Consider the following 15,438-nt stretch of genomic DNA (forward strand, 5'->3'; position numbering starts at 1 on the left):
CCCTAGGCATTATCACTGTAGTTGTCCCAATGTGATTCTCTCTCTCTCTCTCTCTCTCTCTCTCTCTCTCCCCCTCTGTGTGTCTTTTAGATACAGACTGATCAGATTAGTTATCAGATAAGGCCAGCAATCCTAAATATCAAGGAGTATCCAAAAGGTGTATGAGCTAATTAATGCTGAGTGATAAACTAATGCTACAACTGTACTGATCAGAAACAAAAGAATATTTTTTTCCACTTAATTTCATCAAAACTTGCTCCAAAATGCACCAACAGCACAAATAGAGGTAGAGAGGTCAAATTCAGTGGATATTTTTATTTAATTAATTAATTAATAATTTTTTTTTTTGCAGTGGCCACTCCTGTCTCCCCCCGTCTCCGTGATACGCATGCACGCAGATGAACAGGCAGATGGACAAACTTCTGCTGGAGCTCAAGGGCTGAAGGACACCGTAAAGCGCAGGTGATAAGCAGCTTTAATCGGTTAATTTGGCCTCGGTGGCCTTTGTGCTAGCGGGCTGCAGGCAAACACTCGGGAGCTGGAAAAATCCACGGCACGACACTTTCTCTGCTGTCTGACCCCAGAGTCCTTCGGCTATCTTCCCAGCGTTAAAGAAAGAAGCAGTTTTCTATTGATATGAAGATTTTAATGCGCCAAGAACTGCATTTGTATTCTTCTGGATTTTTTTTCATCACTAAATATTCTTTGTGACAAAAATCTGACTTCATCACCATATTTTTAATATTTAAATAAAAGTTTAACTTTGTAAATACCAACTTGTGTTTTTGTCCATCTGCTTTTACGCAGAGGATTTTTGCGTAAAAGGCGCAACGGTGCGCACTGGAGCTCGTCACTGCAGTCTGCTACAGTCTAAGTGGAGTCTGTGTGACAGCATGATAAGGCTACGGTGTGGCAGTCGGACTCCAACCCGGCCTTCATGAACCCGTTGGCCGCGCTGCTGTGGCTCGGACGGGATCAGACCGACGCGGCGCAGATGGTGGCAAACCTGAGCGCAGCGCAGGAGGCGGGGACAGCGACCGCGGCACTGCACAACCTGCCTGCCCTGGTTTTCGGGGTGCTGCTGATCGTCGTCATCATCTGCGGCAACTTGATGGTGTGTCTGAGTGTGTTCGTCGAAAAGGCACTGAAAACCACCACCAACTACTTCATCGTGAGTCTGGCAGTGGCGGATCTGATGTTGGCGGTGCTCGTGCTGCCGCTCTTCGTCTATTCGGAGGTGAGATGCGACGGAACATACCGTCTTTGGAGATGTTAATTAACTGAGAAGGACCCATAACTGAGAGACACAGCTTCCAGTTATGTCTTAGGCTGCTAATCTCACAGGAGTATTTAGATTCAGGGACCCTAAAAACTGTTGGATCTCTTTCTGAGTCTTTGGGCACCAGATGGCAGGTCATTGCAGTAGCAGTTCTGGATGGCGTTCAACCAACAAATTATTTGAAAAGGCATTAAAAAGTTCATTAAATGTGCAGAATAAACCCTATTAATAGCAGAATCCATTACCTCTTTAAAACCCATGTCAAACAGAAATTCACAGGAGCTGGTTGACTTGAGATATTTAATTCCAAAGTAAACCAAAAACATTTTGCTGCTACATAAAAGGTCAATTTTCACAATAGAAATTCCGTGTTTACATTTTCTGATCTTTGAGTTTTATTTCTGTAAAAGATTATATAGATTTTGCATAAAATATTAAACAGCAACAAACCAAAAAACTAACAAACTAGGCAGTCGATGTTATTAAAATTGGTGAAAAACAGTAAGACCCATGCAGAAACCAGGAGACAGTTTGTGTAATCCACAAATTGATCTTCAGCTATGAAAATCACGATCACCCCAAATCTGCTTTTGTCAGCAAAGATATTCTCTAATGACTACATATCACCACCTTTCATTGTTCCTTATTGATCTTCAGAGTTCAGAGTGATGTTTTTATGCAATGCTCTGCAGGTTTGAAGCAAAGGTCAGTGGTGGTTTGACAGGGTCATGACCTGGTAAAGAAGCTGGACAGGACAGTTCAGTCCAGGTCAAACTTCCTGTTTACTCAGTAAACTCAGCACGTTACTCTGCACGAACATACAGTGACTTGAAGGTAATAAAACAAAATAAAGAAAAAAACATTTTTTGAAATATCAAAGGCTGCCAGCAACCTTTAGCTGGTGGAGTGCAGTTCCTTTATAAAAAAATCTCAAATCACCAAAGTTTCAGACCTTTTTATGCTCAACCATCTCTGATTTGCATACAAATTTTATGGTCCAAAGTTTGGACAGGCAGAATAATTGCTGTGAAATTTTAGCTTCATATGTCAAATACTTATTACAGAACAATTACAGCTCCGGATTCATTTTTATGATAAGAAGGGGAAGTGAAATGTTCAGGTTTTTATCTTTAATAGTTTTCAACTTCCTGTTCAACAATTGACTCTGATTTCAATGTGTGGAAAAAATGGTCTGAAAATACAGCCTGAAAAGTATTTGATATATGAAGCTAAAATATCATAGGAATCATTGCATACATTCAAACTTTGTATCATAAAGAAACTGTAGAGTAGAAGGCCCGTTTTGATTTCAGATTGTGTGTCAAGGTAATTTTTGGTACGAGTAAACATTAAACGACAAGCATTTGTCTGCCTCTCAGTTCCAGGATGGTGTATGGACCCTCAACACTACCATCTGTGATGGTCTCATGACGATGGATGTTATGTTGTGTACTGCCTCCATCTTCAATCTCTGTGCTATCAGCATTGACAGGTCAGTACTCACCTGTACAGGTACACACAGCAGGATCTTGTGTTGTTCCCTTACATTGAAGCCGCACGGCAAGAGAACAGCAGACAATCAGCAGTTCGCTTGATGGACGGTATTTAACAAAAATCTCATCCTGGTGGTGATGATACAGGAAGTGCCAGTAGGTCAGTGATCTTGACAATAGGAATATTAGCTGAATTTCTTGGAACAAAATTTTAAGAACAATTACAAATTGTTCTTGAACAGTTGGGTCTCATTGAAAGTTATATTGCTTTCAAGAAGACCATACATCTGCAGCCTCTTCCCTTGAAGTTCACATATTGCTGTTTTGAACAGCAGTTAACACCAGCCTGTTTAAATGCTCTGGACCAGTAGCTGTGTAAAAGATTTTGTTTTGCTATGTTTATGGCTTTCAGCATATACTGAACATAAAGAGGTGTCACTTCAGTCATTGGTTAGCACGGGAATTTGAAACCTGCCACAGCTTTCCACTTGGAGCCAGGTCCTTCCAAAAGAGGAAGGTTAGGCTTTTTACACTCTAAAAACTCTTCACTCTTGTTACACTCCCATGACAACACAAAAAAGAATTCAGAAACCACAGGGGTCCTAAAGCCTTTTAAAGTATTACTGATGTCAAAATAATGCAAAAAGTACCTAAGAATACCTGCAGCATTTACTACAATGTAGTAATGTATACTTTTTAGTGGAGTGAATACTGTAATATGTTTTACAGCAGTAGGTTCTGTGAAAGATGCAAGAATGCCGCTCAGATTAGGATTGAATTTTCCACAGAGCACTGTGGCTGTTCTGTGTCTGTTGTCCTATTACAGCTGATGTTCCACACCTTACAAACCATCGACGTCTGACACTTTAAACCCTTTGTATTTCGTTCATTTAGTAACAGTATGGATCTGAATTATTCCCCCTCTTTAAGCTGTTAAAATGCCTAACAGCTTTTCTTCAACACTCTAACTAAAAAGTAGACCTTAGAATAAATGGAGACAGCTGGAACCAGAGATCTTTTTAGTCTGATCTGCATGATTGAACTTTAAGATGGGTTTCAGGGAGCTGCCATGTTGCTCATAACGATGGTGCTGTCAGGCTATTAGAAGATGCTCTCCATATTAGCTTACAGACATTTCGTCTGTTAAAGAAGTGCTAAGTTCAGTTCATTAACTTCGCAGTTATTCAGTTATTAAACGTGACATTAGTAAATGTACAAACCACCAAGGTAAGTGGAAGGTCATCCTGTGGGAAACAAGATGTTAGTTTTTGTAAAGCTTTTCATTTAAATCCACACATTCTAACCTTGTGGTGAAATTAAAAGTTAAAAGATCATCAGATATATTTTAGTACTCTCCATTCTCTCGGAACTCAGGAATGTATCTATACAAACATACATCTTGAGATACATCACAGGAAACACTTTGAAATGCTACTGGCCAGTTTAAATGACTTTCATGTCAAGTTGATCCATCCTCTGTACAAAAAAATTAAAAGATCATGACTGAGAAAATGAGTGAGTATGACTCATCATCTGGGTGTTATGAATGTCCCGACTAGATTTTGTGCAAAACTATAAAGTAGATGTTGAGATAAATATCAAGAAAACAACTAGAAAATTCAAACAGACGTCACAAGACTCCGTATCCCATCAAAATATTTTTGTGTAGATAGTACATCGATAGATACTAATGAATGATACGTGATCTTATATTTATCTTATATATTCTACTCTACTGAAGGGCTCAAAGCATTTTATACAACATTCCTCATTCACACAAACACTATTCTATGTTTAAGTGCTTAAGCGTTAACTGAGAGTCACACACATTCATATAATGAACGCATCAGAGACCAACTTGGGGTTCAGTATCTTGCTGAAGTATGCTTTGGCATGCAGACTGGAATAGCCATCAAACCACCAACCTTCCGATTAGTAGATGATCTGCTTTGTCTCCTGAACTACAGCCACTCCGTTGTAGCTTGGACCACAATACTGGAAAAACAGATACAGGCTTAAACTCCACGTGTTCATTCCCGGAGTGGACTCCTAGAAAAAATATGAGGAAAAACTGTACAGTTGATGAAAAGAATGAGGTAAAGATTCACAACTAATGTAGAGACTCAAGACTCAAGAGTTTTAACTGGCCTCTCATGATTCAGGAACATTCAGGGACACCATCAGATCCAAAGCTTGTCAGGGTCCGATGGTTCTGATATGTCGGCGACCTTTTGTCTGACTCCTGTAAAAGCGCCAAAAGAAAACCCCCCAGAAAAGGCAAAAGAATTTAAATCCCCAAATGAGGGATGAGCCAACTGCTGATGAACTGCCAGGTTCGCTCGGCGCTTGTTAGTATGTCTCATGAGATTATCCAAACTCTCAGCCGATGTTGAGGGAGACAAAAATTCAGGATGCTCTTCAAATCTGATGTCCTGACTCCAGAAAATATGATTACATCAAAGACTGATGGGGAGCAGTGAAGTTAACGTGGACTGATGATGATGATCTGAAGCTTTTTGAAGTAGCCAGCAGCGTTTAGAGGTTTAACTGGATGACAGTCTGAATAATTCAAGAGGCAGGTCAGGAGGCAGAATCTGAAGGTCTGCACAGAGTCCACCTGCTGTTAATGTTCAGGTCTGAAGAAGGAACTCTTCTAGTTTTTAAAAAGCTGCCTGATAAGCAGCCGGTTTGACAGAGTCACTTTAGAGGGCTAGGGGCTTCTTTCAGAGTTTTATTTATTTACACAGTAAAAACAAAACAGAAAAAAAGATTAAGATGAAACTGGAAACATCCTACAGCTACAGCATCTTTCAGTCCCAACTGTAACTAATCACATAGTTACTGGCTGCAGTGTTTGAAGAGTACTTAAATTCTGCACTAGTGTGAAGATTCAGGTTAGTTTGATTTTATTTCCATAAAAAGATAAAATTGCCTTCAGTCTTAAAGAATTGTTAAGATGGCAGTGGAATTGGTACATGCCAATTTTAGGTGTTCTCAGCAGCAGACAGCCTTCCTGTGGTGAGCACTCTGAGTGTGGAGAACTACAATGTACAGTGCATTCTGATACCAGAGGATAAATCCTTCAAGCCCACCTTGAGACATTTTAAAAATCGTTTTAGTTCTTCTGCTATAGGGTTTGCAAAACAAATAAATCCTCTGGATGGGTTTTGTTCTTTTGTGGCTGTAAGACCACTGCATGCTTTTGGACATACTGGGACAAGAAATAAGGATAATAACACAAAACACCATCAGTACCAACTTAGAACCATATATCATAAACAAAACCTAAACCTAGTGTAGCAGCTCTAAGCTGGCTGTGATGCCATATTTCTGGCCCCTCTTGCAGGTTCATCGCTGTGTCAATCCCGCTCAACTACAACAGGAAGCATGTGGACCTGCGGCAAGTTGTTTTGCTGTCGGCCACCTGGATCCTGGCCTTGGCTGTAGCCTCGCCAATCATCTTTGGCATCAACAATGTCCCAGGCCGCGATCCGAGGGAATGTAAACTAGAGAATGATGACTATGTTCTGTATTCTTCCGTCTGCTCCTTCTTCATCCCCTGCCCCATCATGCTGCTGCTGTACTGTGGCATGTTCCGCGGCCTGCGACGATGGGAGGAGGCACGTAAAGCCAAGCTGAAGGACAGCATCCAGGCGTGCCGCAAGCTGCAGGAGGCCACAGCCACGTTGCCTCCTCTGGCTTCGCTGCCACCTCTGCTGCCTCCCATTATAGAGCGAGACCCAGCAGATACTCTCGATGAAGCATCCACCTTGCAGTCCCCAGACCTGCCCCCGAACTCAACAGAGAACAAAGACGGCCCTGTGCCAGCGGTCAGTTTTGCAGAGATTAAGTTCAACCACGACCCGCGCAGAAGAAAAAGGGCCAAGATCAACAGCCGCGAGAGGAAGGCTATGAAGGTGCTTCCTGTCGTTGTGGGTGAGTTCACTTCCTTCAGTAGCATTGAGGAGACATTTTAACTGAAAACGTTATAATCTAAAACCAAGCTGCCTTTGTAGTGGAAATTGGTTCGCTGTTGTTATTGGCCCTGTCGCTGCTGTGGCATTGGTTGGACTCTGAATGCTGAGGAGGCAGGCCAACGGAAAACAAGGAATTGAACACTTTAACTTTTCCTTGATGTTCTGCAGATATATATATATTTTTAGAGCAATATTTGATAGAAGTCCTGTTATAGAAATCCACATCATTGGGCTTGTTTTCAGTAACATCCTAACCACATAAGGCTGAATTAGGAACGTGCCCTGGGCTTACAAAAGCCCAAAGTGCAGCAAATCTTGTTGTACTAAGAACAACACTGATGTAACACAAACAAATGGCACAATTTAAGTGTCACACATTAAAGGTGGGCCCTGCGGCTGGTGTAGAGTCTGGATTTCAGGGATAATTTTACCCACTTTGAAGATATAAATGGTGTTGAAAGGTCAAAACACCATAACATAAAATAAATACAATAAAAGAAAACATGAAATCAAACAAATACAATATCATGTGACAAAAACAAACTAAAACACAGGCACCACAACATAAAAAACACGATGGGACTCAAACTGAGCTTGAATTAACAGCAATGGTATAAAAGTGAATTTTAAGACGGGATGTAAAAGACTGGAGGGACCCTGCAGTATGAATATCAAGTGGCAGGATATTCCAGAGTCTAGGAGCCTGATCCTGACATGAAAGCCTGATCCTAAATGAGGTCATTGAAGAAGGTATGCATACTTACTGATATTCAAAATATATATTGTCATTTGAAAAACAATCAACCATCATTATTTTTCTTCTTGTCCTTCTTGCTAAAACTGTTGCTGTTGATTTGATTGTCGGCGAACCTTTAAAGTGAATGTTGTTATGTCAGACATCTCTGCTCTGCGGCTACCTGAACTCTTCACCGCCACCTCTGATGCCTATCCCGAGGCACTAACAGATCAATTAGAAAGGGGTCAGTCTATTAATAGCAGCCAGCTTTGCTCCCTAATGCGAACAAGTGCTTTCCTTTAGCACACAGCAGCCAATCCTTACAGCTCCTTAAGCTCAAATCCAATTATTGGTTAAGGCCATGTCAGGTGCATGTTTAAGTGTGCAGGTAAGGCTCATGTTTAAGTGACAGTCTGAGCAATATAATCCAAATATATTAGGTGGTTTATACAGTACTAGTCAAGGAAAAAATACTTTTAGAAAGCTCGTTGCGAGCACTGTTTTATCAATAGGTATAAATTGTGTTTGGGTCAGGTGTTCTCCATTATCAATGGGATCAATGAGAGAAAATATGAGAGAAAGAAACTCTAAGTTACAATGTCCTAAGTGGATTTTTACCAAATTAAAAAAATGAATTTTTGGTACAGGTAGCCTGAGAAAGATGTATACTGAGTTAGTTAATCAGAGAGGCTCAGTGGACAAAAGCGAGTGTTGGTATAGTCTTTTTGTGACCAGAGGTTATAGTGATGCACAGTAATTAGCCTTTGCTCCATGCCCTCCTGGGTTTTAATTGCACCTTAGAACACACATGCATCAACACTACAATGAGCGGGTGGAGGGAGGTTTGGAGTCTTCTCCCACCCCCATTCTCTGCGGCCTGCTGGAGCGGGAGGGCTAGTAGGAGGAGTTGGCCGTCCGACTGCGGTCTGGGGTGTGGGGCCTCCCTGCTGCTGCGGAGTCGGGGTGGTCTGCCTCTCCCCACCGCAGGGAAAAGGGTAACACCACCTGGGTCTGGGTGCAATTCCCCCCTCCAGGGGCAAGGGTACCTAGACCCGGTTTGTAGAGTACGCTTGGGGAGTGTGATTGTGTGTACAGCGTCTCTTTATGTCTGCCTCCACGTTGGTTGAGTGTGGAGTGAGTGCATATGAGAGCATGAGGGTGGGAATGGATGTTTGTATCTGTGTGTGCCTGTATGTCTGTGTCTATATGTCAGGTTGGGTATCAGACGCCACCTCTCTGGGGACACCTCAGGCCCTCCAAGGTTTGGAGGCCTATCTCCACCCACCACCACTTCCCCTGCCGGTGGCGGACTCCCTCAGGTGTCGGTGTGTTGGTGGTTCTTTGTGTCTGGGGGTGGGCGTCCGGGTACACACCGGCTCACTCCTTGGCGGCCGCTTGTCGGGGCCTGGGGCCTGGGGCTCGCTCGGGCCCCTTTGGAGGTGGGGTGCCCCCGGCCTCTCGGCCTGGGGCTCGGTCACTCAGGCACAGCTGGGGGCCGGCGGAGCTCACGGGCGCGTCACTGCAACTCCCCCTGACTTCTGCTCCGCGGCTGCTGGGCGAGCCCTCATCTGGGACTCTCCTCAGCTCTTACTGGAACAGTGGCGCGGCTGCCCCTCTGTTGGTCTTCCATGGTCTCTTGTGTTCTGGGGGCCTCTGGATGTCTGGAGTTTTGATCTCCTCCATACCCGCTTCACACCCTGGAGGACGGGGCTGTGGCCCCCCCACACTCCCTAGCAGATCATTACATGGAGAAACCTTTGGAATGCAAGCATGCTGATCCACACAGGTATGCACACATGGGTATTCACAGACGCGGACTAAAGCTTTCTTGGCTACTGCCTCAAAGCACACTGTGCGCTGTCTATCTTGCGTGCTGCACAATATCGTTTATTATTTAGTAAATATTGATATCTATGACTAGCTAGTTTATTGTGATGGTGCTTTGTTTTCTCTATTATTATGTTGCTCTTTGTTGTTTGCTGTCGCCTCTGTTTGTTTTTTTTGTTTGTTTTTTTTTTTCTCCATACAGGTGACCCAGGAGTTCTTTTTTTTTTTTTTTTCTCTCTCTCTTCCCCCCCCTTCTCACCGTCTCTTCTCCCCTTTGGTTTTCTTTCTTTCTCTCCCCCTCTTTCTCTCATTCATTCCCCCTGTCCTATTTATTAAAAAAAAAAAAAAAAAAAAATGACAAAGGATGAACTGAAGCTCTGCCATCACGTAATGTCGCATACTGCTGTTTCTGATGTCATTTAAAAAAAAAAAAAAAAAAAAAAAAAAGTAATTAGTTTTTTCTACTTTGATGCAATGGTTCCATAATGTGGTGGTTTAAACATTTATTTAACAAGACAAAGATCCAAAACATGCAGAACAACACAAATACTGGGAATAAATCCAAAAATCATAACATGAGACTTAGTGTTCAATCCCAGTTGGTAGATATGAAGGGCACTTAGTGGGTTAAAGTAACCAGGTGTCCCACTTTAAACCAGACTGTACAGCATTTTCAGTCTTCAGTATCTCCATCTTCATCTGCTGCTGTGGTGACTCGTCATCAACATTTAGATTCCAGGAGATTCTGTCCTAAATCCTGTCACGACTGAGATCTGTTCTGCTTTGATGGTTAATTGCCATATAGCGGGGGAGATACTCCTCTACTTGAACAAGCTTGATTATCTACATTTTTGTTCAGAAATTGACATACAGACATCATGGGCATGCATGCCATGGTCATTTTGGTCCATCATTTGAGCTATTCTTTTTCCAGGGTGGGATGATTGTACAGCATATATCTTTCATGACTTAAAAACAGATTTGGGTGCACAAATTTGAATGTATTCAGGATTTTCTTTAATTGACACATGGTCAAAATAATATATACAGGCTCAAATATATACACAGATTCTCTTAAATATAATACAAGTGGTCATGAAGGTTCTATAATTTGCTAACTTGACAAAATCATGGCCTAATTTCTTGTTAGTGATTGTGATTGAATAAAACCAGTAGTTTCTCTTTGCCAGCATAAAAAGGATTTATTTGAAAGCACTCATTGGACTAACTAATACTCAGAACAGTGTGAAAGTCCATAAAACTTAGTGTAGATCAAACAAGGAGAACTGTAGATTTACATAATTTGGGAAGGTCTCTTGAATGAATCAATTTCCAAACAACTGCAAATTCCAAAATCATCAGTTTAAAAAATTGTATGCAAGTACAAGTTATTCAGATGTGTCACCACTTTGCCAAAGTCTCGAAGGAGACCCAATCTTTCACCCTCAAAAGATAGGAAAAGGATGTTCAGGAACAATCCAGGAATCACCAACACCCAATCCTGTCATGAATTGGAAACTGCTGGAACACTACCATCAGTGTCCACAAGGAAGTGAGTTTTGCTTTGCGATGAATTGAGACCGTGCTGACCAAGAAAGAAGCTGTGCTCCAAAATTGGGACTTTCAAGCTTGACTGAAATTTGCAACTGCCCACATAGACAAGTCAAATGCCTCCTGGAGAAATGTTTTATGGTTAGACAAGACAAATATTGAGCTATTAGCCAGTGAAAGAGGGAGTAATGGTGAGACTTTAAAACCTAAGAACACTATAACGATTGTCAAGAGTGGTAGTGGTAACATCATGCCCCAAGGCTGTTTTGCTGCTAGTGGCACTGGTACATACACAAAGTGGATAGAGTAATGAAGAAGAACTGCCTCCAAATTCTTCAACTTCACCTCAAGTTGGAAACTTGTAGATGGTTAAAACTTGGACACAACTGAGTATTCCAACAGGACAGTGGTCCACATTAAGTCCAAACATTAAGTTTCACTCATCTTCTTGCTTTCTTGAGTGTGCAAAGAATCTATTCTTATCATTACTTCGACTTTCCCATACCACCAAACTCAATGCTGACACCATTGCTGTAATCCAGTCGTCGCCTTTGAATCCTATCACCAGTGAGATCTGTTCTGCTATCATGGGTCAGTGTGGTCAAATAACTGAAGTGAATTCTGTATCTCAAAAAATCCTGTTTAATTCTTCCAAACAATCTCTCTTATTGAAATATCAGTGGGGACGAATGCATATATTTTTATCCCTGGATGTATACTCTTGACTCTGTGTGGATTCAAATTTCTGGACCCTGAATTCTTGTTTTTCCACCCTGGAAGAAGACCAGTCCAATCAAATCACTAGTCCAATTTTACCATGACATTCATGTGCATGACAAATGTATGTAAACCTCTGTCCACAACTAAATATATTAATACTATGTTAATATGCATAATATGTGAATGATATCTGTTTTGCTTAACTTTAAAATGAAATGTATTTTCTCTGTAAACGCTGACTTTTTGCTCTTTAGGATCAGAAGTATTGATTTCACAGAGACGAAGCATTCATCTCCTGATTCCTGTTTCTCTCCCAAAGGTGCCTTCCTATTCTGCTGGACTCCTTTCTTTGTCCTCCACACAATGCGAGCACGCTGTCAAGAGTGCCACATCCCGCCAGCCCTAATGAGCGTGGTGACGTGGCTGGGCTATGTCAACAGCGCCCTGAACCCCGTCATATACACTGTCTTCAACACTGAGTTCAGGAACTTCTTCAAAAAAGTCCTCCAGCGCTGTTGCTCATAGAACTACCGGAGTGGACGCTGCTCCGTGGACCATTCTTAAACGCACAACAGCTGCAAGAGATGCTGCTGACTGTTTATATACTGTCTTTAGTCTGTTTATGTTGCCATGGTTTCCTTCCTCTGTGAGGTTTTTATTTTTCTACATTTGATGACAGCAAAGTGTGTTTGAGCTTCATGTTTCATGTGAAGAAGCTATTCTCTTAGTCTATAAGGTGGATCAATAGCATTTTTGCCATACACAACTTATTTTATATGTTGAAACTCATCTTTTCAGAATAAATGTTTTTGCTGAAAATACACATTAATAAGAATAGTCTCTTTCAGAGTTTGAGGCCCGCTTGAGAAAATGTTGACGAGTGCACAGATGAATCCAAGATGTAGGTGGAAGCAGACGGGTGTTGTGGAAGTTTTCCATTTAAATAAAGCCTGCAGACGAGCGGTGAGCGGTAGCTAACGTTCTTTAATCCAAACACACAAAGAACAGAACACCAAGCTTGTGGAGAGCCCACATGACCGCGGGGCAGGGTCAGCAGAGTCTCACTGAGTCTAACGTGGCTCTCAGTTAAATACCTTCTCCAGGAACAAAAGGCAGTACACACTTGTTTCACACCTTAAGGTTCACACTCCCTTGCTACCTCCCAGAGTCCTCGAAGAGACAAAAGACTCTTCCTGTGGAGCTGTCTGCTTCCCCCCAACTTCCTTACTACACCCCCACCATTTGTCTTACTGTATGAGTGTCAGACATGTTAAAATCCAGCGGCACCAAGGCATTATACAATAAAATAATGTGATTAATACATAAGTAAAAGAAATTCCTATACACGGGCAATCATTACGTCGTCATAAAATCATTTGTAAGCCCTTTTGCCAGGAAAGTAGTTGAAAATGTAGTCATCAAATGCCACTGAAAGGTTTTAATCTGCCATGGTGGAGTGTGATGTAGGACCCAAATGCAGATAGAGTGAGCTGGAGTACGAACAAAAAGCCAGCTGTTTATTTAGGCTGGTAACCCAATAGCAAAACCAAACAGAAATCAGCATGATCAAAACTGGAGCACTAGGGATTCTAGGGAATACATGGGATTTAGGGATTTTATAAACAAAAAAATAATCCCATTAATAACTGAAAACACCATAAATACAAGAATCTGAAAATAAATCAAACACTTGAGCAGAAACCCAGGGTCCATGGCAATAATCCTCTTAACCTCCCAAGGCTAAGTTGTTTTTGTTTTTGTGTTGTTCTTGAGTGTTAAACTGTTCACACCACACATTACACATCTATTCCATTAAAGTCATAACAGCAGACTTTATGATTCAAGTCATCAGGTAGCAGGTAATTCCCACTAGGCTGAATGAGCTAATCCAGTCAATGCCTTTACATTCAAATGAGTTCCCTCTGCTCGAGACTTGTTCTATTACTGACTAACTTTTTTAAGACTGAAAGCTGGGGGCGTGGCCACTTCGATCAATATGTGGACACTGTGTGTTGCACTTCACTTCTTGTTGGATTCACTTAATTGGACTTCTGCTGTGTTTGTGTTGCTGATGCCTTTTGGAGTTTTTTGTTTGTTTCTTTGTTTTTTTTATGGAATTATCTGATATATAACATGATGATATATAACATTATTCTTCAGATTTTAAGAATGAAATTCATGTTGCAAACACATGTGGTGTTTGTAGATGAAGATCAGATCCCCAGCAGCTAGAACACTAACCCCACGGCTTTAAAATGAGTGCACAATCCAAATGGTGATGCCAGGGTGGCTATGTCTATCTCATATATACAGTCTATGGTTATTGTGAGTGGAAATGGCCACATGTAGGTTAATATTACTGTCATGACCCAAGAAAACAATTTCTAAGCAACCATATTCAGACATGGTAAAAAGTAACAAGTACACTTTCAATTCTTAAGTTTTACACAGTAGGACATGAAAAACAAACAAACAATCATAACCTGAACATGACATATTACTCCACAATGTCATTATGTATTTAAGAATTAATTGAGGTTTGTGGTTTTATGTACAACTCTCACTTTGGGCCAAGCTTTCGCTGTCAGAGAGATGGTCACACATTTGACTCTGTAATACTTTAGGAGTTTATGACTGGATCAAATCATTGCCCTTCCACAACCCTGCTTGACAGTTGGTGTGAGATGTATGTGGTACTGGGCATTATGAGAAAAAATCATTACTTTTGGTCTCATCGCCCAAAAGGACGTTGTTCCAGAAGTCTTGTAGTCTGTTTAGATGCAGCTTTGCAAAAATAAACTGTGCTGCCATGTTCTTTTCTTTTTTTCCTGGCAAACCTTCCAACCTTCCACAAGCCATACTTGTTCAGTCTTTTTCAAACTGTACTGCCATGAACTTGTCTGCTTTTATAGAGGTGGACACACATGTTGGTGATTCGTTAGTCAAGTGCATTTGATTAGCAGCACCTGGCTGCTATATAACCTCTTAATTCCTATGGAAGCAGTATGGCTGTACTTAGGTTTTCTCATTGTTTTTGCATTTTTCTTAAATAAATAATGATACTGAGTGTTTCTTTTCCAGCCACCTTTTTCACTCACTATGTGTTTATACACCAAACTGCATTTAATTATTAGTTATTATTAACCTCTGGCTCTCTTCTACAGCACGTCTTTGTCCTGTCCTCCTCCCCCCTGCCCCCAACCGGTCGCAGCAGATGGGCGCCCCTCATTGAGCATGGTTTTGCTGGAGGTTTCTTCCTGTTAAGTGCTTGCTCATAGGGGGTCATATGATTGTCTTGATTTTCTCTGTTTTCTCTGAATTATTGTAGGGTCTTTACCTTACAATATAAAGCGCCTTGAGGCAACTGTTGTGATTTGGTGCTATATAAATTAAACTGAATTGATATGAAATACAGTCTCATGTGTTGTTCATCTGAGATTGCATTTCCTAATGTTAATATCTGATAAGGACCAGATTATCTTTATTATGTGTTATACACTCCTTAGGGTTGAAATAGGGCATTCTTACTTTTTGCTATCGCTCTATCTTGATTTCGCAATTTAGGTGTTTTCAAATCATATTTTTTCATTATGGATAATTAGATCATCCATAATGATTACCAAAAAGAATTTCACTGCGGCACCACCATGTAATTTATAACTGCTACATCACTGCAGCAAAGGGAGATTGTAAGCCATAATGTCAGCAGAAGTAAGCTTTATAACTAGTGTTTAAGTTGCTCCTAACATCAGTCCTGACTGAATGGGGTCCCTACAGAACCTTGAACACACAAAAGAACATTATCATTATTTGATAGTGAAAAGTCAAGAAGGCCAACAGATTACATCAATCAAA

General features: G+C 41.2%; 1 protein-coding gene across 1 annotated transcript; it reads left to right on the forward strand.

Annotated features, from left to right (window-relative positions):
- Window positions 1–800: 800 nt before the first annotated feature.
- Window positions 801–14,926, forward strand: LOC146665381 (D(4) dopamine receptor-like). Its single transcript, XM_085413010.1, has 4 exons — window positions 801–1,237; window positions 2,659–2,771; window positions 6,119–6,708; window positions 11,903–14,926. The coding sequence occupies exons 1-4, from the start codon at window positions 938–940 to the stop codon at window positions 12,106–12,108; spliced, it is 1,209 nt and encodes a 402-aa protein (XP_085269136.1). The 5' UTR covers window positions 801–937; the 3' UTR covers window positions 12,109–14,926.
- The last annotated feature ends 512 nt before the right edge of the window (window positions 14,927–15,438 follow it).

The sequence above is a fragment of the Rhamphochromis longiceps genome, linkage group LG7, assembly GCF_057381845.1.
Source record: "Rhamphochromis longiceps isolate RC_006_pf linkage group LG7, R_longiceps_female_GT1.1, whole genome shotgun sequence".
In the NCBI taxonomy this organism is placed as follows: domain Eukaryota; kingdom Metazoa; phylum Chordata; class Actinopteri; order Cichliformes; family Cichlidae; genus Rhamphochromis; species Rhamphochromis longiceps.

What these genes read in the sequence shown, in the direction of transcription:
- LOC146665381 (XM_085413010.1), top strand. Translation starts at nt 938, where the DNA reads ATGAACCCGTTGGCCGCGCTGCTGTGGCTCGGACGGGATCAGACCGAC. An exon ending in CGCTCTTCGTCTATTCGGAG is followed by an intron (nt 1,238 to 2,658) that starts GTGAGATGCGAC and finishes TCTGCCTCTCAG; the next exon opens with TTCCAGGATGGTGTATGGAC. An exon ending in TGTGCTATCAGCATTGACAG is followed by an intron (nt 2,772 to 6,118) that starts GTCAGTACTCAC and finishes CCCCTCTTGCAG; the next exon opens with GTTCATCGCTGTGTCAATCC.